The sequence below is a fragment of the Salvelinus sp. IW2-2015 genome, unplaced genomic scaffold (genome assembly GCF_002910315.2).
Source record: "Salvelinus sp. IW2-2015 unplaced genomic scaffold, ASM291031v2 Un_scaffold1748, whole genome shotgun sequence".
Classification (NCBI taxonomy): Eukaryota; Metazoa; Chordata; class Actinopteri; order Salmoniformes; family Salmonidae; genus Salvelinus; species Salvelinus sp. IW2-2015.
In genome coordinates, this window is record NW_019943130.1 from 66,193 (window position 1) to 87,018 (window position 20,826).

The 20,826-nt window shown below is 42.4% G+C and overlaps 1 protein-coding gene across 2 annotated transcripts in view; it reads right to left on the bottom strand.

The window, feature by feature from the left end:
* LOC112071862 (protein SCAF11) overlaps positions 1–20,308 on the bottom strand; it is a 31,567-nt gene extending 11,259 nt beyond the window's left edge. For both annotated transcript variants that reach the window (XM_024139290.2, XM_024139289.2), the window contains exons 1-5: positions 20,152–20,308; positions 12,031–12,094; positions 11,750–11,895; positions 11,487–11,570; positions 11,266–11,348 (exon numbers count right to left, since the gene is read on the bottom strand). In XM_024139290.2, the coding sequence (XP_023995058.1) occupies positions 11,266–11,348; positions 11,487–11,570; positions 11,750–11,895; positions 12,031–12,052 (335 nt within the window). In that variant the 5' untranslated portion in view covers positions 12,053–12,094; positions 20,152–20,308. The remainder of the gene's footprint in view (positions 1–11,265; positions 11,349–11,486; positions 11,571–11,749; positions 11,896–12,030; positions 12,095–20,151) is intronic.
* Between the last annotated feature and the right edge of the window lie 518 nt (positions 20,309–20,826).

Genomic DNA, 20,826 nt, shown 5'->3' on the forward strand with positions numbered 1-20,826 from the left:
CTGGCTGCTTTTCCATCAGCCCTAAAGGTGTAATCATATTAATACACACTCAAAAACACCATCTTGGTTTAGGCGAAGACCAAGACGGCAGAATCCCTTTCCTTAAATGTATCCATAATGGAAATAAAATTGCCCTTATATGTATGCTCCACCTTTGTTTGATCCCAAGTTTTTTGATTCTCTGAACAGCCTATTGTTAGAATTAACTGAAATCCAACTAGTTTTTAGGACAGATCTAATAAAGACCAACTACAATCCACACGCAACCAAGGCTCTCCAACATATACTCTCTGATTATAACCTCATTGATGCCCGGTGAGCACATACTCCTAAAGCAAAAGAGTGCACTTTCTACTCAGAGTACTCGATTTCTCTTATTATCTACACCTTTATTTTCTAAAATTAAGAAAATAGAAATTCAACGTAGTGCCTTCAGAAAATATTCAGACCCCTTGACTTTTTACACATTTTGTTACGTTACAATCTTCTAAAATTGACTAAATCATTTCCCCCCCCATATCAATCTACACACAATACCCCATAATGACAAAGTGAAAACAGGTTTTTAGAAGTTTTTATTCAGACCATTTGCTATATGACTCTAAATTGAGCTCAGGTGCATCATGTTTCCATTGATCATCCTTGATGTTTCATCAAACTGATTGGAGTCCACCCGTGGTAAATTCAATTGACTGAACATGATTTGGAAAGACACACACCTGTCTATATAAGTTCCCACAATTGACAGTCCATGTCAGAGCAAAGACCAAGCCATGAGGTTGAAGGAATTGTCCATAGAGCAACGAGACAGGATTGTGTCGAGGCACAGATCTGAGGAAGGATACCAAAACATTTCTGCAGCATTGAATGTCCCCAAAAAGAAAGTGGGCTCCATCGTTCTTTAATGGAAGAAGCTTGGAACCACCAAGACTCTTCCTAGAGCTGGCCGCCCGACCAAACTGAGTAATTGGGAGAGAAGGGCCTTGGTCAGGGAGGTGACCAAGAACCCGATGGTCACTCTGACAGAGTTCTATAGTTCCTCTGTGGAGATGGGAGAACCTTTCCAGAAGGACAACCATCTCTGCAACACTCCACCAATCAGGCCTTTATGGTAGTGGTCAAACGGAAGCCCCTCAGGGAAAAAAGGCAAATGACAGCCTGCTTGGAGCTTTCTAAAAGGCTTCTAAAGACTCTCAGACCATGAGAAACAAGATTCTCTAGTCTGATGAAACCAAGATTGAACTATTTGGCCTGAATGGCAAGCGTCACGTCTGGTGGCAGCATCATGCTGTGGGGATGCTTTTCAGTGGCAGGGACTGGGGAGACTAGTCAGGATCGAGGCAAAGATGAACAGAGCAAAGTACGCAGAGATCCCTGATATAAACCTGCTCCAGAGCACTCAGGACCTCAGACTGGGGCGAAGGTTCACCTTCCAACAGGACAACGACCCTAAGAACACAGCCAAAACAACGCAGGAGTGGCTTCGGGACAAGTCTCTGAATGTCCTTGAGTGGCCCAGCCAGAGCCTGGATTTGTACCCGATCCAACATCTCTGGAGAGACCTGAAAATAGCTGTGTAGCAATGCTCTCCCACTCAACCCAACAGAGCTTGAGAGGATCTGCAGAGAAGAATGGGAGAAACTCCCCCAAATACAGGTGTGCCAAGCTTTTATCGTCATACCCAATAAGACTCGATGCTGTAATTGCTGCCAAAGGTGCTTAAACAAAGAACTGAGTAAAAGGTCTGAATAATTATGTAAATGTGATATCAGTTTGTTATTTTTTGTAAAAATGTCTAAACCGGTTTTTGCTTTGTCATTATGGGGTATTGTGTGTAGATTGATGAGGGGAAAAATGAATACATTTTAGAATAAGGCTTTAAAGTAACAATGTGGAGAAAGTCAAGGGGTCTGAATACTTTCCGAAGGCACTGTATGAGCTTGTCTGATCATCACGCTTACTACTGCCAACTACAAATGTCAGAATTCTATGGAATGCCATTAAAGGTTTTATAAAAATAATGCAACTGCATTTGCATCTCGGTTGAATAAATCACAATTAAAGATATCATCATGGGAAATGTTAGCTGCATTTTCAAACTCTTTTTCAGACCAGGTACCTATTACTATTTCCAAAGTCAAGACAGAACTTAATTTATTGACAAGATTAAGCAGAATTTGCCATCCATCGAGTTTGACTCAACCATGACTTCCATGGCAATTGTCCCAGTCGTTTACTGGCCAACAAGCTATGATCAAGTAGCTGATATAGCAACTATTGAATCTGAAACAGGGGAATTACTATCAGAACCCAAATTAATGAAAGATTCTTCTATAAATAACTGTACATCTCTGAATGTAACAGCAGGTAAAGGGACTATAGGCAAAGCCGATAGAGAAGGGCCGATGGGACGACATTGGTCTTTGCTAGTCTGATTATATATCAGCTCGGCCGTTCTCTACGATGGAGGACTCCAGCTCTACTTGTGAAATCACAATCGTTTCCCCATTTTAAACATTTGGGAGGATATATATTTCCTTCCTTAGATAAAACCATTGCTAGACATTTTTACAGAACGTTCAAATCAAGTCAATCCAACCTCAGTAGATTAACCAGCAGAATATATTGCCACGGCTGAATTTATGTAGTTCAATGCTTCCCATGTCTCGCCCTTTTGGCTATTGGGATAAAATTCATGGTGTGGTTGCAAAATGAATATGGCAAGGTAAGCGATCCCGGTTAAAATTAACAAACTTACAAAGAGGGAAATACGTAGGAGGACTCACTGTATAGAGGTCGCCGATTTATGATTTTTCAATGCCGATACCGATTATTGGAGGACCAAAAGAAGCCGATACCGATTTATTTTATTTATTTGTAATAATAACAATTACAACAATACTGACTTATTTTAACTTAATATAATACATCAATAAAATCTATTTAGCCTCAAATAAATAATGACACATGTTCAATTTGGTTTAAATAATGCAAAAACAAAGTGTTGGAGAAGAAAGTAAAAGTGCAATATGTGCCATGTAAGAAAGCTAACGTCTAAGTTCCTTGCTCAGAACATGAGAACATTTGAAAGCTGGTGGTTCCTTATAACATGAGTCTTCAATATTCCCAGGTAAGAAGTTTTAGGTTGTAGTTATCATAGGAATTATAGGGCTATTTCTCTCTATACCATTTGTATTTCATATACCTTTGACTATTGGAAGTTCTTATAGGCACTTTAGTATTGCCAGTGTAACAGTATAGCTTCCGTCCCTCTCCTCGCTCCTACCTGGGCTCGAACCAGGAACACATCGACAACAGCCACCCTCGAAGCAGCGTTACCCATGCAGAGCAAGGGGAACAACTGCTCCAAGTCTCAGAGCGAGTGAATAGCTATCTAGCTAGCCATTTCACACCAGTTACACCAGCCTAATCTCAGGAGTTGATAGGCTTGAAGTCATAAACAGCGCAATGCTTGAAGCACAGCGACGAGCTGCTGGCCCGCACGAAAGTGCTGTTTGAATGAATGCGTACGAGCCTGATGGTGCCTACCATCGCTCAGTCAGACTGCTCTATCAAATCATAGACTTAATTATAACATAATAACACACAGAAATACGAGCCGTAGGTCATTATATGGTCGAATCCGGAAACTATCATCTCGATAACAAAACGTTTATTCTTTCAGTGAAATACGGAACCGTTCCGTATTTTATCTAACGGGTGGCATCCATAAGTCCAAATATTCCTGTTACATTGCACAACCTTCAATGTTATGACATAATTACGTAAAATTCTGGCAAATTAGTTTCGCAACGAGCCAGGCGGCCCAAACTGTTGCATATACCCGGACTCTGCGTGCAATGAACGCAAGAGAAGTGACACAATTTCACCTGGTTAATATTGCCTGCTAACTGCTTAGCTAAATATGCAGGTTAAAAATATATACTTCTGTGTATTGATTTTAAGAAAGGCATTGATGTTTATGGTTAGGTACATCGTGCAACGATTGTGCTTTTTTTCGCAAATGCGCTTTTGTTAAATCATCCCCCGTTTGACGAAGTTGGCTGTCTTTGTTTGGAAGAAATAGTATTCACACAGTTCGCAACGAAGCCAGGCGGCCCAAACTGCTGCATATACCCTGACTCTGTTGCAAGAGAAGTGACACATTTTCCCTAGTTAAAAGAAATTAATGTTAGCAGGCAATATTAACTTAATATGCAGGTGTATTGATTTTAAGAAAGGCATCGATGTTTATGTTTATGGTTAGGTACACGTTTACAACATCCGCCGCCGAAACGAGATGGCCGCCTCGCTTCGCGTTCCTTGGAAAATATGCAGTATTTTCTTTTTTTATGTGTTATTTCTTACATCGGTACCCCAGGTAATCTTAGGTTTCATTACATACAGTCGGGAGGAACTACTGAATATACGATTAACGTCAACTCATCATCGTTCCTACCAGGAATATGACTTTCCCGAAAACGGATCCAGTGTTTTGCCTTCCACCCAATACAATGGATCTGATCCCAGCGGCGACCCTGTGCGACGCCGTAAAAGGGGCAAACGAGGCGGTCTCCTGGCCAGGCTTCGGAGACGGGCACATCGCCTCCACTCCCTAGCATACTACTCGCCAATGTCCAGTCTCTTGACAATAAGGTTGATGAAATCCGAGCACGGGTAGCATTCCAGAGAGACATCAGGGATTGCAACGTGCTCTGCTTCACGGAAACATGGCTAACTCAAGAGACGCTAACGGAGTCGGTGCAGCCAGCTGGTTTCTTCATGCATCGCGCCGACAGAAACAAACATCTTTCTGGTAAGAAGAGGGGCGGGGGGTATGCCTTATGATTAACGAGACGTGGTGTGATCATCATAACAACACACAGGAACTCAAGCTCATTCTGTTCACCTGATCTAGAACTCCTCACATAAAAATGTCGACCCATTATCTACCAAGGGAATTCTCTTCAATCATAATCACAGCCGTATATATTCCCCCCCAAGCAGACACATCGATGGCCCTGAACGAACTTTATCTGACTCTTGTAAACTGGAAACCACACACCCTGAGGCTGCATTCATCGTAGCTGGGGATTTTAACAAGGCTAATCTAAAACAAAACTCCCTAAATTCTATACAACATATCGATTGTGCTACCAGGGCTGGAAAAACCCTAGATCATTGTTATACTAATTCCGCGACGCATATAAGGCCCTCCCCCGCCCCCCTTTCGGAAAAGCTGACCACGACTCCATTTTGTTGATTCCAGCCTACAAACAGAAACTAACAACAAGCTCCCGCGCTCAGGTCTGTTCAACGCTGGTCCGACCAATCTGATTCCACGCTTCAAGACTGCTTCGATCACGCGGATTGGAATATGTTCCGCATTGCGTCCAACAACAATATTGACGAATATGCTGATTCGGTGAGCGAGTTCATTAGGAAGTGCATTGACGATGTCATACCCACAAGCAACGATTAAACATTCCCAAACCAGAAACCGTGGATTGACGGCAGCATTCGCGTGAAACTGAAAGCGCGAACCACTGCTTTTAACCAGGGCAAGGTGACCGGAAGCATGACCGAATACAAACAGTGTAGCTATTCTCTCCGCAAGGCAATCAAACAGGCTAAGTCCCAGTACAGAGACAAAATCGAGTCGCAATTCAACAGCTCAGACACAAGAGGTATGTGGCAGGGTCTACAGTCAATCACGGATTACAAAAAGAAAACCAGCCCCGTCGCGGACCAGGATGTCTTGCTCCCAGACAGGCTAAACAATTTTTTGCGCTTTGAGGACAATACAGTGCCACTGACACGGCCCCCTACCAAAACCTGCGGGCTCTCCTTCACTGCAGCCGAGGTGAGTAAAACATTTAACGTGTTAACCCTCGCAAGGCTGAGGCCCAGACGGCATTCCCAGCACGTCCTCAGCATGCGCAGACCAGCTGGCTGGTGTGTTTACGGACATATTCAATCAATCCTTATCCCAGTCTGCTGTTTCCACATGCTTCAAGAGGGCCACCATTGTTCCTGTTCCCAAGAAAGCTAAGGTAACTGAGCTAAACGACTACCGCCCCGTAGCACTCACTTCCGTCATCATGAAGTGCTTTGAGAGACTAGTCAAGGACCATATCACCTCCACCCTACCGGACACCCTAGACCCACTCCAATTTGCTTACCGCCCCAATGGTCCACAGACGACGCAATCGCAACCACACTGCACACTGCCCTAACCCATCTGGACAAGAGGAATACCCATGTGAGAATGCTGTTCATCGATTACAGCTCAGCTTTAACACCATAGTACCCTCCAAACTCGTCATCAAGCTCGAGACCCTGGGTCTCGACCCCGCCCTGTGCAACTGGGTCCTGGACTTCCTGACGGGCCGCCCCAGGTGGTGAGGGTAGGTAACAACATCTCCACCCCGCTGATCCTCACACTGGGGCCCCACAAGGTGTGCGTTCTGAGCCCTCTCCTGTACTCCCTGTTCACCCACGACTGCGTGGCCATGCACGCCTCCAACTCAATCATCAAGTTTGCGGATGACACTACAGTGGTAGGCTTGATTACCAACAACCGAAGACGGCCTACAGGGAGGAGGTGAGGGCCCTCGGAGTGTGGTGTCAGGAAAATAACCTTCACCTCAACGTCAACAAAACAAAGGAGATGATTGTGGACTTCAGGAAACAGCAGAGGGAGCACCCCCCTACTCCACATCGACGGGTCAGTAGTGGAGAAGGTGGAAAGTTTTAGTTCCTCGTGTACACATCACGACAAACTGAATTGGTCCACCCACACAGACAGCGTCGTGAAGAAGGCGCAGCAGCGCCTCTTCAACCTCAGGAGGCTGAAGAAATTCGGCTTGTCACAAAAGCACTCACAAACTTCTACAGATGCACAATCGAGGAGCACCTGTCGGGCTGTATCACGCCTGGTACGGCAACTGCTCCGCCCACAACCGTAAGGCTCTCCAGAGGGTAGTGAGGTCTGCAGAACGCATCACCGGGGCAAACTACCTGCCCTCCAGGCACCTACACCACCCGATGTCACAGGAAGGCCATAAGATCATCAAGGACAACAACACCCAAGCCACTGCCTGTTCACCCCGCTATCATCCAGAAGGCGAGGTCAGTACAGGTGCATCAAAGCAGGGACCAGAGACTGAAAAACACTTCTATCTCAAGGCATCAGACTGTTAAACAGCCACACTAACATTTAGCGGCCGCTGCCAACATACTGACTCAACTCCAGCCACTTTAAAAATGGGAATTGATGGAATTATGTAAAAATGTACCACTAGCCACTTTAAACAATGCCACTTAATATAATGTTTACATACCCTACATTACCCATCTCATATGTATATACTGTACTCTATATCATCTACTGCATCTTGCCATCTTTATGTAATACATGTACCACTAGCCACTTTAACTATGCCACTTTATGTTTACATACCCTACAGTATCATCTCATATGTATTACCGTACTCTATACCATCTACTCGCATCCTTGCCTATGCCGTTCTGTACCACCACTCATTCATATATCTTTATGTACATATTCTTTATCCCTTTACACTTGTGTGTGTATAAGGTAGTAGTTGTGGAATTGTTAGGTTAGATTACTTGTTGGTTATTACTGCATTGTCGGAACTAGAAGCACAAGCATTTCGCTACACTCGCATTAACATCTGCTAACCATGTGTATGTGACTAATAAAATTTGATTTGATTTGATTTGATTTGGAGCAACGACAGTCCTTTTTCGCAAATGCGCACCGCATCGATTATATGCAACGCAGGACACGCTAGATAAACTAGTAATATCATCAACCATGTGTAGTTAACTTCTTTGGGAAAGGGGGGCATTATTGAGTAGCTTGGATGAATAAGGTGCCCAGAGTAAACTGCTTGTTACCCAGGCCCAGAAGCTATGATATGCATATAAGAGGTAGATTTGGATAGAAAACACTCTAAAGTTTCCAAAACTGTTAAAATAATGTCTGTGAGTATAACAGAACTCATATGGCAGGCGAAAACCTGAGATAAATCCAACCAGGAAGTGGGAAATCTGAGGTTTGTAGTTTCATTTAAGTGATTGCCTATCCAATATGCTGTGTCTATGGGGCCAGATTGCACTTCCCAAGGCTTCCAGCAGATGTCAACAGTCATTAGAAAGTTTGTTTGAGGCTTCTATTGTGGAAGGGGGTCAAATAAGAGCTGTTTCAACAAGTTGACTAGGCTGAGGCCAATGAGTTGTTTACTGCGTGGTCACGCACGTTTACTGCGTGGAATACGCTATTGTCTGGTTGGAATATTATTGAAGATTTATTATAAAAAGACACTAAGGATTGATTGTAAACATCGTTTGACATGTTTCTACAAACCGTAATGGAACTCTTGACTTTTCGTTTGGATTTTGCGCTCGCGCATTGTGCCTTTGGAATAGTGAACTAAACGCGCGAACAAAACGGAGGTATTTGGACATAAATATGGACGTAATCGAACAAAACTAACATTTCTTGTGGGAGTCCTGGGAGTACATTCCGACGAAGAACAGCAAAGGTAAGTGAAGATTTATAATGCTTTTTATGAGTTTTGTTGACTGCACAATTTGGCAGGTAACTGTATGGCTTGCTTTTGTGGCTGAACGATGTTTTCAGTTTATTGAATATTGTGTTTTGCCGTAAAGCTTTTTGAAATCTGACACAGCGGTTGCATTAAGAACAAGTGTATCTTTAATTCTATGTAAAACATGTATCTTTCATCAAAGTTTATGATGAGTATTTCTGTTATTTGACGTGGCTCTCTGCAATTTCTCCGGATATTTTGGAGGCATTTCTGAACATGGCGCCAATGTAAACGGAGGTTTTTTGATATAAATATGAACTTAATCGAACAAGACATATGTATTGTGTAACATGAAGTCCTATAAGTGTCATCTGATGAAGATCATCAAAAGGTTAGTGATTAATTTTATCTCTATTTGTGCTTTTTGTGACTCCTCTCTTTGGCTGGAAAAATTGCAGAATTTTTCTGTGAGTTGGTGGTGACCTAACATAATCGTTTGTGGTGCTTTCGCTGAAAAGCCTATTTGAAATCGGACACTTTGGTGGGACTAACAACAAGATTACCTTTAAAATGGTATATTTTAATTATGAGATTTCTGTTTGAATTTGGCGCCCTGCAATTTCACTGGCTGTTGGCGAGGTGGTACGCTAGCGTCCCAAACGATCCCAGAGAGGTTAACTGACATGCCTAGTTAAATAAAGGTGTAAAAAAAAAAATAATAGGCCAATTCGGTGTCCAAAAATACAGATTTCCGATTGTTATGAAAACTTGAAATCGGCCATAATTAATCGGCCATTCTGATTAATCGGTCGACCTCTATAACTGTACCAAACTTTAAATTGTATTTCCAGGCACTAGCATTTCAGCCCATCCTAAATTTGTTTAGACATGATTCTTCCACCCCCTGGCTGAGTAGAGAGACAAATATGGTGTATCCCATTGCCCCGGAAGAGGTGGTCTTCACTGATATCGCTTAATGTCAACTACGCTTTGGTCCTATTATTGCTTACACAATTTCTATTTTGCGGCAAAATTGAAAAACAATGCAACTGTGAATCAAAATGGCATGCCCATACTCAATTATTTCACAATAATGCCTTGTGATCTGGAGGGCGGCCTTTTGCATCGCCCTAATGGTCCAAATATGTAATCACTACCCTTGCCGATATCATGGACAGCAATGGTTTGAGAACATTTCAAGATCTGAAAGACATACACATTACCAAGCGACTCCTTTTTTCTATATTTACAAATTTAGGTCAGCTATGCCAATGACAAGATTTATAAATAAATGATCTGGGTTCCCAAAAATAATGAATCTATATAATACATAAACAACTTTTGGAAAGCTCATTCTGTGCTCGCCATTAAAAAAGTATGGTCCAAAGAGCTAAGTGAATCTGAACAACCATTTAACAAGAATTGAATATAGAAAAATACAACCTTGGTGTCCTAACCATTAACTTATACATTTTAAGTTAGTTAAATACAGTCTGAACACCAAGGAAAAGCTTTACGATGAAATTGGCCCCAACTCCCAACTAGGGTTGTAATGACCGCAGTTAAATTCGACGTGACCGTGGGGTCACAGTAATCTCCTCTTATGCAATCTGGACATGAGTTGGTAGTACCCAAATCGCTTACAACCATCAGGTCGCTAATGGCCTGGTACTCAGGGCTGTATTGTCCCTAGCTGCAGGAACATGGTTGGTTGGAGAGCCTGTGGCATAAAGAATTTCGGCGGAATATCACCTGCCACGCAGCGAGGATGCATACTCCTCAAAGAGTGATTGATCCGCAAAGTGAAATAAGTGTTCTTATAAGCCCAGACATTTCTATATGCAATCCTGTGTGAAAGCAGAGTTTTGATGGTTGCCACTAAAAAGAGGAGGATCCCAGCTGCTACTATATTTATTTCTCAGCTGCTCCGCTATAAAACCAAAGTAGCCTACCCGGCATAATTTAACCTGCGGGAACGCGCGGCCTCCATTCGCTATTTGAGTGCATATGGATTACGTGTTTTTCCCCTGCCCCTGTTCCTTCCTACCCATTTGATAATGGGCCATTCTAAATCAAAACTAATTTGACATAAAATTGAAAATAATCTGATGGGTGAAAATATGAACACTTGTGAGAACAGGGTACGCAGCCTGAGGCAAGGAACAGAGTGCAAGCTTTTTGTGCAACTTTTTGATTTCTAAGAAATTCTAAGGTTTGTATCAGTCACAACTAAATTCGCCAAATAACTACAGATAGAGATATGGGGGGGGAATTGACACCCAACCTGTGTTGCTAGGCTGGGTGGGAAGGGGTGGAAAACATGATTTTGGGTGGTGGGGGGGCACCTCTGTTTCTTTACATACCAATTGTATTACTACAAAATCCTGTGTGATCAATATAATAATTTCTCTGTATGTATTTCTTAGTGTTATTATCCTTTAGAGTACAGGTACATGTGGTATAAACTAAGTGTGTAAATGAACATGTATATTGTACCTGTAGCCCCCACCTCCAACAAAAAATGACAAAAAAAATGAAAATGTGGTAAAAAATGAATATAATAATGCACTGCAAAGTGACTGCCATTAAGCTACACACTGTTTGAATGCTCCCCAAGTTTAAAGACAACGTTTCAACCACAAACTCTGCAGCAGGGCAACCTTTTCACTAACGCAAGACCTCTACTCACTTTAACAAACAGCCACTGGCTTCCGGGTCTGTGCAGCCACACTTCTCTGGCTCTGATTGGCTGACTCTCTTCTTCACAGGAACCTGAGATTCACATCACAACTGAAGTCACAGCACGTAAAGTCTCCCTGCATAGTGACTAAAGCTATAATATAGCTTGTGAATGTCATTTATAAATCGTGAAACATAGAAGGTAGAGCCAGTGGAGAAACCCCTGCTTACCGTCACACATCCCAGCACAGCGTCACGTTTGTAGACAACATTGAAAGGCTGCCTGTCCACTGGGCAGGATGGAACTGCCTGCAACTTAAAAMMMMRGRSRAAAAAAAMMWYMRKYCWACACACATCTTAGCCATGTATCGTCTCCTGAGCCTCACCGGGAGTAAGACCATGGCTTATCACAATAGACAACTTGCAAGTTGCAGCACTATCTGTTGCCAMWGAGRGTGATGTGTCTAGGGGGTAGGACAGTACATGGTGCTTACCTCTGCCCATCTGAGGAGGCAGCTGAGGCAGAATAAATGGCAGCAGCTGTCGGGCATGGCCAGGACACAGCGGCCCAGGGCGCCCAGGCAGATAGGACACCGCTCCGCCTCTTCCGGCTCCGGGTCGCCCTCTGGGGTCTGTCCGTCTGACAACCAGAGAGAGGTGGCACAACAGCTTGTCATTCAAGAACAAACTTGAGGGTAGAGACGATTAAATTAAACCATGGTGCCAAAGCCCACTGAAAGATATTTTTCATGATGACTGGCTGGCAGTTACTTACCATTTCCCGATTCACCCGTCATCTTTGGCACAGTATTGCTTTGTCCCTAATGACCAGATGACCCCTGGAAATAAAAATGTATGAGAGATTCTTGTTAACAACCCAGTCACAGTGCCATCACTTAATTACATTGAACTTGAGATGTGTGTGTAACCAAATTGTCAAGCAAGTTTTCCATCAACTTTAATGCATTATTTACACAATGGCCAACTTAATCCTTAAGAGTCTATTGACACACCTGTGTGTCAATTTAAGTAACACTAAAAAACATTTTAAATCTGTCAGTTTAAACTAGAGATATCAGTATTTTTGCATGGCCTGCGTCGCAATCCACCGCATCCGACTATGTCGGCTTTCCGCATCTGCGGTGGAAGGTGGCCGAGCTATAGCTGTGTTTGTCAGACCATGAGACATCCCAAAAATCTTTCTTCTCACGAAAACGTCTGTAGCGTCCGAACGGCCTACAAACTATTACTACTCTATGGAAAGGGGAGACTCTCACGAACACGGCGATGTTCTCTGTTTTGCTATACGACCCCCACAAGTRTCACAGGACTCGTCTGAAGGTGGCCCATACAAACTAATGGAAGTATGGAGGTAGTTTTGTGCCAACAAATATAAGAGGTTAATTATGCATCCAAAAAACAAAAAATATTTCCTGAGCCTTCTTATATCTCCTAGATATAGGACAGTCCTTATGATTTCTTTTTGGACTGTCTTTTATGAATGTGTTACTCAATGCGTTTCTATGGGCTATCGTATTAAAGGCCAAATTCAATATTTGATCAAATAATTAACAAGTTACAAAAAGTTACCCATCTTCCTCAGATTCTCATCAGATCGTCCAAAAAAAAAACGCCAAGGTACCTTGCTAGCCAACTTGTAATTCTGGAAGTCTAGCCAACCCTATTTATAGATATATGCAATACTTTTGGCTAAAATACCRTAACGTTACGCTAGCTAAATAATTTTTTGGTTTAATATAGAATTGACTGGTGATGTCATTGAGATCAAGCGATAAAATTAAACAGTCCTCGATTTTCATTTAATTTTCCTGCATTTGAGAATGTCCTTTTTATCACTAAGTGTTTTATTTGGTCCCACTGCTTTAGTAAGAACTTCTCACTTGTAAGTAATTGTAAAATATATATATTTTTATAGGTATTCAAATGTATCTATCCCCTTGTCTGTGAACATCTAATGATACCCGGGCAGCCCATAATTTAAATGTATCATCAATCATACTTCGCTTAAAGTCGCCGTCCATTAGTTTACAATTGGCTCATTCATCCCCCTCCTCTCCCCTGTAACTATTCCCCAGGTCGTTGCTGCAAATGAGAACGTGTTCTCAGTCAACTTACCTGGTAAAATAACGGTAAAATAAATTTWAAAAAAAWATAAAAAAATWAAAAAATTACAATTTCTCGCAGGTAGATCAGGTCTGTTTAGATGCCTTTTATCTTGGTGATCTTTGTCCAGATCTTTATAGTATTATTTATACAGGTATTTTCTATCTTCCTAGTGTGTGCATTGATTGTCTTCATAAATATGGTTGCACTTATAGTTTTTCCATTTGGTGGATTCCATTTAGCTGTTGATGCCGGGTTTATCCAAACAAAAATGTATTTTTGTTGGTCAGCTATATAATAATTCATTAGGTTTGGTAATGCTAGTCCCCCTGCTTATTTACATTGTTTGATTGTTTTAAGTTGGACACGGACTGTTCATCCTCCCCATATGAATTTACTCAGGAGTTTATACTACTGTTTAAAAGTGTTGCGTAATAGTTTGATAGATTCTGGAACAGGAATAAAATCTTGGGAGGACATTCATTTTAATAGTTTAAAGTCTTCCTGTTATTGTTAAAAGGCACCAATGTCCATATTTGTAGGTAGTTCCTGTTTAACTGGTTTCGCAGAATTGCAAAGTCAAGTCTTGGGGGATAGTAATCAATAAGTATTTCAGTTTATTTTGATCCCATTTAAGTTTAAACTTAGTTTTGATGTCTTGGCATATTGGTTGACCTACAGTAATTAGTTCTGATTTCCCTGTATTTAGTTTGTATCCAGATACGACACTATGGTTTTATTTCATCCATAGTGGCGGGAACCCTAGAGAATAATGTACCATTTACCCTTATTCTGACATTTGGTGTTTTGTACATCATTTGCAGCAAGTTCAGGAAAGTTTCACTAAAGTATTATTTGTTTCTGCATCTAGAGTTAGCATAAGCAATTCGTTTTTTCTTGAGCGTGTTCCATTTCATTATTTATTTATTCAAGCCATAAGTTGAGTGAATTTTGGCCCATTCCTCCTGACAGAGCTGGTGTAAATGAGTCAGGTTTGCAGGCCTCCTTGCTCGCACACACTTTTTCAGTTCTGCCCACAAATCTTCTATGGGATTGAGATCAGGGCTTTGTGATGGCCACTCCAATACCTTGACTTTGTTGTCCTTAAGCCATTTTGCCACAACTTTGGAAGTATGCTTGGGGTCATTGTTCATTTGGAAGACCCATTTGCGACCAAGCTTTAACATCCTGACTGATGTCTTGAGATGTTGCTTCAATATATCCACATAATTTCCTACCTCATGATTCTATCTATTTTGTGAAGTGCACCAATCCCTCCTGCAGCAAAGCACCCCCACAACAGGATGCTGCTAGCCCCGTGCTTCACAGTTGGGATGGTGTTCTTCGGCTTGCAAGCATCCCCCCTTTTCCTCCAAACATAACGATGGTCATTATGGCCAAACAGTTCTATTTTTGTTTCATCAGACCAGAGGACATTTCTCCAAAAAGTACGATCTTTGTCCCCATGTGCAGTTGCAAACCGTAGTCTGGCTTTTTTTTATGGCGGTTTTGGAGCAGTGGCTTCTTCCTTGCTGAGGGGCCTTTCATGTTATGTCGATATAGGACTCGTTTAACTGTGGATATAGATACTTTTGTACCTGTTGCTTCCAGCATTTTCACATGGTCCTTTGCTGTTGTTCTGGGATTGATTTGCACTTTACGCACAAGTACGTTCATCTCTAGGAGACAGAACGTGTCTCCCTCCTGAGCGGTATGATGGCTGCGTGGTCCCATAGTGTTTATACTTGCGTACTATTGTTTGTACAGATGAACGTGGAACCTTCAGGCATTTGGAAATTTCTCCCAAGGATGAACCAGACTAGTGGAGGTCTACAATTCTTTATCTGAGGTCTTGGCTGATTTTATTTAGATTTCCCCATGATGTCAAGCAAAGAGGCACTGAGTTTGAAGGTAGGCCTTGAAATACATCCACAGGTACACCTCCAATTGACTCAAATGATGTCAATTAGCCGATCAGAAGCTTCTAAAGCCATGACATTTTCTGGAATTTTCCAAGCTGTTTAAAGGCACAGTCAACTTAGTGTATGTAAACTTCTGACCCACTGGAATTGTGATAGTGAATTATAAGTGAAATAATCTGTCTAACAATTGTTGGAAAAATTGCTTGTGTCATGCACACAGTAGATGTCCTACCTAACCGACTTCCCAAAACTATAGTTTGTTAACAAGAAATTTGTGGAGTGGTTGAAAAACAAATTTTAATGACTCCAACCTAAGTGTATGTAAACTTCCGACTTCAACTGTACTATATTCCTGCCCAGTCATTAATCATTTCTGTCTGCAAACATCAAAGCAGAAACTYGCTCCTGCAAGTTCATGCTACAACATCGGTAGAGTACGACACTGTCACACACAGGAAGCGGGACAGGTCCTAATCCGGGCACTTGTCATCTCCCGTCTGGACTACTGCAAGTCGGTGTTGGTTGGACTCCACACTTGTCCCATCAAACCCCTGCAACTTATCCAGAACGGCACAGCCCACCTGGTGTTCAACCATCCCAAGTTCTCCCATGTCACCCCGCTCGTCTGCATGCTCCACTGGCTTCCAGTCGAAGCTCGCATCCACTACAAGATCACTTGACCGAGGAAAAATGTACTAACTATGACTAAGATATGTGGTTGTCCCACCTAGCAAGCGTAAGATGAATATACCAACTGTAAGCTGCTCTGGATAAGAGCGTCTACTAAATGACAAATGTAAATAAACTATAATCCTATGGGGGTGAAGGCGGCCCAGTACATCACTGATGCTTTCACTCATCCAGGATATCTACTCGAAACAGTGCCTGAGGTAGGCACGCAGCATCAAGGATCCCACACACGCGCTGTTCTCTCCCTTACCGTCGGGTAGACGGTATCGGAGCATGAGGTCTGACACCAACAAGCTCAGATACAGTTTCTATCTACAAGCCATCAGACTGCTGTGATTCTCCACAACTTAGCACAACTGGATATTGGCCTCATCCCGGTAGAGGATGCCTGTTTATTCTTTAAAAGTGCTTTCCTCACCATCTTAAATAAGCATGCCCCATTCAAAAAATGTTGAACTAAGAACAGATATAGCCCTTGGTTCACTCCAGACTTGACTGTCCTTGACCAGCAAGCACAAAAACATCCTGTGGCGTACTGCATTAGCATCGAATAGCCCCAGCGATATGCAACTTTTCAGGGAAGTTAAGAACCAATACAAACAGTCAGTTAGAAAAGCAAAGGCTAGCTTTTTCAAACAGAAATTTGCATTTTCCAAAATGTTTTGGGACACTAAAGTCCATGGAGAATAAGAGCACCTCCTCCCAGCTGCCCACGGCACTGAGGCTAGGAAACACTGTCACCATGATAATCAAGAATTTCAATAAGTATTTTTCTACGGCTGGCCATGCTTTCCACCTGGCTACCCCTACCCCGGCCAACAGCTATGCACCCCCCTTGCCCAAGCCCCCCCTGCTTCTCCTTCACCCAAATCCAGATAGCTGATGTTCTGAAAGAGCTGCAAATTCTGGACCACTACAAATCAACTGGGCTAGACAATCTGGACCCTCTCTTTCTAAAATTATCCACCACAATTGTTGCAACCCCTATTACTAGCCTGTTCAACCTCTTTCGTATCGCCTGAGATCCCCAAAGATTGGAAAGCTGCCACGGTCATCCCCCTCTTCAAAGGGGGAGACACTCTAGACCCAAACTGTTATAGACCTATATCCATCCTGCCCTGCCTTTCTAAAGTCTTCGAAAGACAAGATAACAAACAGATCACCGACCATTTAGAATCACACTGTACCTTCTCCACTATGCAATCTGGTTTCCGAGCTGGTCATGTGTGCACCTCAGCCCGCTCAAGGTCCTAAACGATATCATAACTGCCATCGATTAAAGACTACTGTGCAGCTGTCTATATCGACCTGGCCAAGGCTTTCGACTCTGTCAATCACCTCATTCTAAATCGGCAGACTCAACAGCCTTGGTTTCTCAAATGACTGCCTCGCCTGGTTCACCAACTACTTCTCTGATAGAGTTCAGTGTGTCAAATCGGAGGGCCTGTTGTCCGGACCTCTGGCAGTCTCTATGGGAATGCCACAGGGTTCAATTCTCAGGTCGACTCTTTTCTCTGTATTCATCAATGATGTCGCTCTTGCTGCTGGTGATTCTCTGATCCACCTCTACGCAGACGACACCATTCTGTATACATCTGGCCCTTCTTTGGACACTGTGTTAACAAACATCCAGATGAGCTTCAATGCCATACAACACTCCTTCCGTGGCCTACAACTGCTCTAAAATGCAAGCAAAACTAAATGCATGCTCTTCAACCGATCACTGATCAATATTAGACTGTAAACTCTCCTTCCAGACTCACATTAAGCATCTCCAATCCAAAATTAAATCTAGAATCGGCTTCCTATTTCGTAACAAAGCATCCTTCACTCATGCTGCCAAACATACTAGAGGTCGACCGATTAATCGGAATGGACGATTAATTAGGGCCGATTTCAAGTTTTCATAACAATCGGAAATTGGTAATTTTGGACGTTTTTTCTTTTTACCTTTAACTAGGCAAGTCAGTTAAGAACACATTCTTATTTTCAATGACGGCCTAGGAACGGTGGGTTAACTGCCTTGTTCAGGGGCAGAATGACAGATTTTTACCTTGTCAGCTCAGGGATTCAATCTTGCAACATTACGGTTAACTAGCCCAACGCTCTAACCACCTGCCTCACGAGGAGCCCGCCTCTTACGCGAATGCAGTAAGAAGCCAAGGTAAGTTGCTAGCTAGCATTAAACTTATCTTATAACAATCAATCAATCATAATCACTAGTTATAACTACACATGGTTGATGATATTACTAGTTTATCTAGCGTGTCCTGCATTGCATATAATCGATGCAGTGCGCATTCGCAAAAAAGGACTGTCGTTGCTCCAACGTGTACCTAAGCATAAACATCAATGCCTTTCTTGAAATCAATACACAGARGTATATATTTTTAAATCTGCATATTTAGCTAAAAGAAATCCAGGTTAGCAGGCAATATTAACCAGGTGAAATTGTGTCACTTCTCTTGCGTTCATTGCACGCAGAGTSAGGGTCTCTGGTGGCGCAGCTAGCGCTGCAATGCAGTGCCCTAGACCACTGCGCCACCCGGGAGGCCCCTTTTGTACCATTTCTTATTGTTGCATTGTCGAGAAGGAACCTGCAAGTGAGCTTAAGTTGGACGATGTATACCATGCCTATCCCGCACATAAGACAAAACTTTAAACTGCATCTGCATAAGCCCAGCAGATGTGAACAAATGGTCTCGTCTAAGCCAGCATGTGTCTGGCGAGTAACTACTTGAATGAAAGGCTGATTTGGCCAAGGATATCTCTCGGTCTCCGCGTCCAATAGAAGAAACAAACATACTTGGAATAGTGGATCGCTAGCTAACCGTGCTCCTGACCAGCAGATGAAGCAGGAGACTGGAGATGTCGCAGCGGTCTTAGGCACTGCATCTCAGTGCTAGAGGCGTCACTACAGACCCTGGTTCGATTCCAGGCTGTATCACAACCGGCCATGATTGGATTGGGAGTCCCATAGGGCGACACACAATTGGCCCAGCGTTGTCCGGGTTAGGGTTTGGCCAGGGTAGGCCGTCCATTGTAAATAGGAATTTGTTCTTAACCGACTTGCCTAGTTAAATAAAGGTTAAATTAAATAAACAAAGTCACAAAGTGTACATAGCCAGTTGATAAGTCAACGTCTGCTTGGTGAGTGGAGCAACAGGAAAGTTTGTACCGCTGAATGCAGTCAACTTAATTTTGTCTTCTGCATTTAACCTCAATCAGGAAGCAAAACAACACCGTCCAGTGAAAGCCAGAGCAAACGGGTTTACCACAGTGGCAAGGGTACCACAAAAGGCCTTRCTTAGCCAGTCTGTCAGCTCTGGCTAAAATACAGGCAGGCCTGGACAGAGGCACAGAGATTCAAATTAAATGGGTTACACTGGTCACTGAGGCCAACACTCTCTACCATGTCAGCTGCTAAAATAACTAAGCGTTAACTCGCCATGTTCTTTATCATCCAATGCCATCTTGGATTATTTAATTTAAACAGCTAGTCAGCTAGCTTCCTACCATATAGTAAATTTGGCGAGTTGTGGTCTTGTATTTTATTTTCTGTCCAGCTAGCTAACCAAATACCACGCAGCTAGCTGTCACGTAAGTTGCCATTTAATTTAGTAAACATTATGGAATGTCCTGCGGTCGCTGACGTTAACAATTTAAACTTTGATGTGGCCCATGTGTGATGTAACACGACCCTTCAACTTCTTCTACTATTAGTGTGTACTAGTCCCCCTCAAACGTCAACTAACTTCTGTTTCGCTGGTTAACTAGCTACTTGTTCTTTCTACTAGTTTGATAACTAAGTTAACTAGCGTTAGCTGGCTAGTTTGCAATTCAGATAACGGTAACAAGATGGTCATGATCAGGCGCTAGTCAGCTAATTTACCTCACTACTTTTGGTTGATATAGGCTAGTCAGCTGTTAGCTGGCTAGTAACAACGTAATTGTATTTAGGTCAGTAACAAGAAACATGTTCATAGCTAGCTCGTTAATTATTCAACTTTATTGGCTAACGAGACTGGCCTGGCCTACAGTACAGACGCTATATTAGCCACGATAACAGCTACCTAGCTAGCAGCTAACGATATTTTATTTTTACTAACGATACTTTTGCTTGCTAAATTGGTTAGCTAGCTACGTGTTTGTTGACTTACCCGAAGCTAAATSAATAGCTAGAATATTGGCCTGGTTGTTTATTTTTTGTTGTCCCACTTATTTCCGTGTATTGGTTAGTCTCCAAAGCTAGAAGAGAACCTGAACATAGCCGAATAGATTGCACTGCTAACTCGTTATACATTTAAGAACGTCTCGGCCACATGTCTCGATGTCTGAAACCTGTGAAGTTGAAAAGGCACCGCACAGTGTCGCTGCAATACATTTTACACTAGGGAAGAAATCCTTGAACTGTTTCCGGTCCCAGATAACCGGAATCTGTTTTGTAGCCAATGAAATTAAAATATTTTCAAGAAAGCATTGATATTTTCCTTGCCTTTCCATTGAACGGAATGTATATGCAATAAAATTACAAGAAACATAATTATAGCGTTAACTGTCATGGGGGCTGAAAGTCTAATTTCATAAACAGTAGCAGGAGACTGACAATTTTAGTGACAGGGCATCAACAGGACATCCAAGTAAAAGGTAAGTAACACTCAGAGCCATATATACCCAATTAAGGTAGTTTGGGTGGACAAACCTTCAGATTGAAAACCATTCTGATCCATTTTCCACTGGGAGAGATGATCTTGCAAATAAACTTTCTAAAAACAGCTCAGCTTCCTGTAACTGTCATAATTTGAGCAATAGAATATACACATTTAGGGAAAACC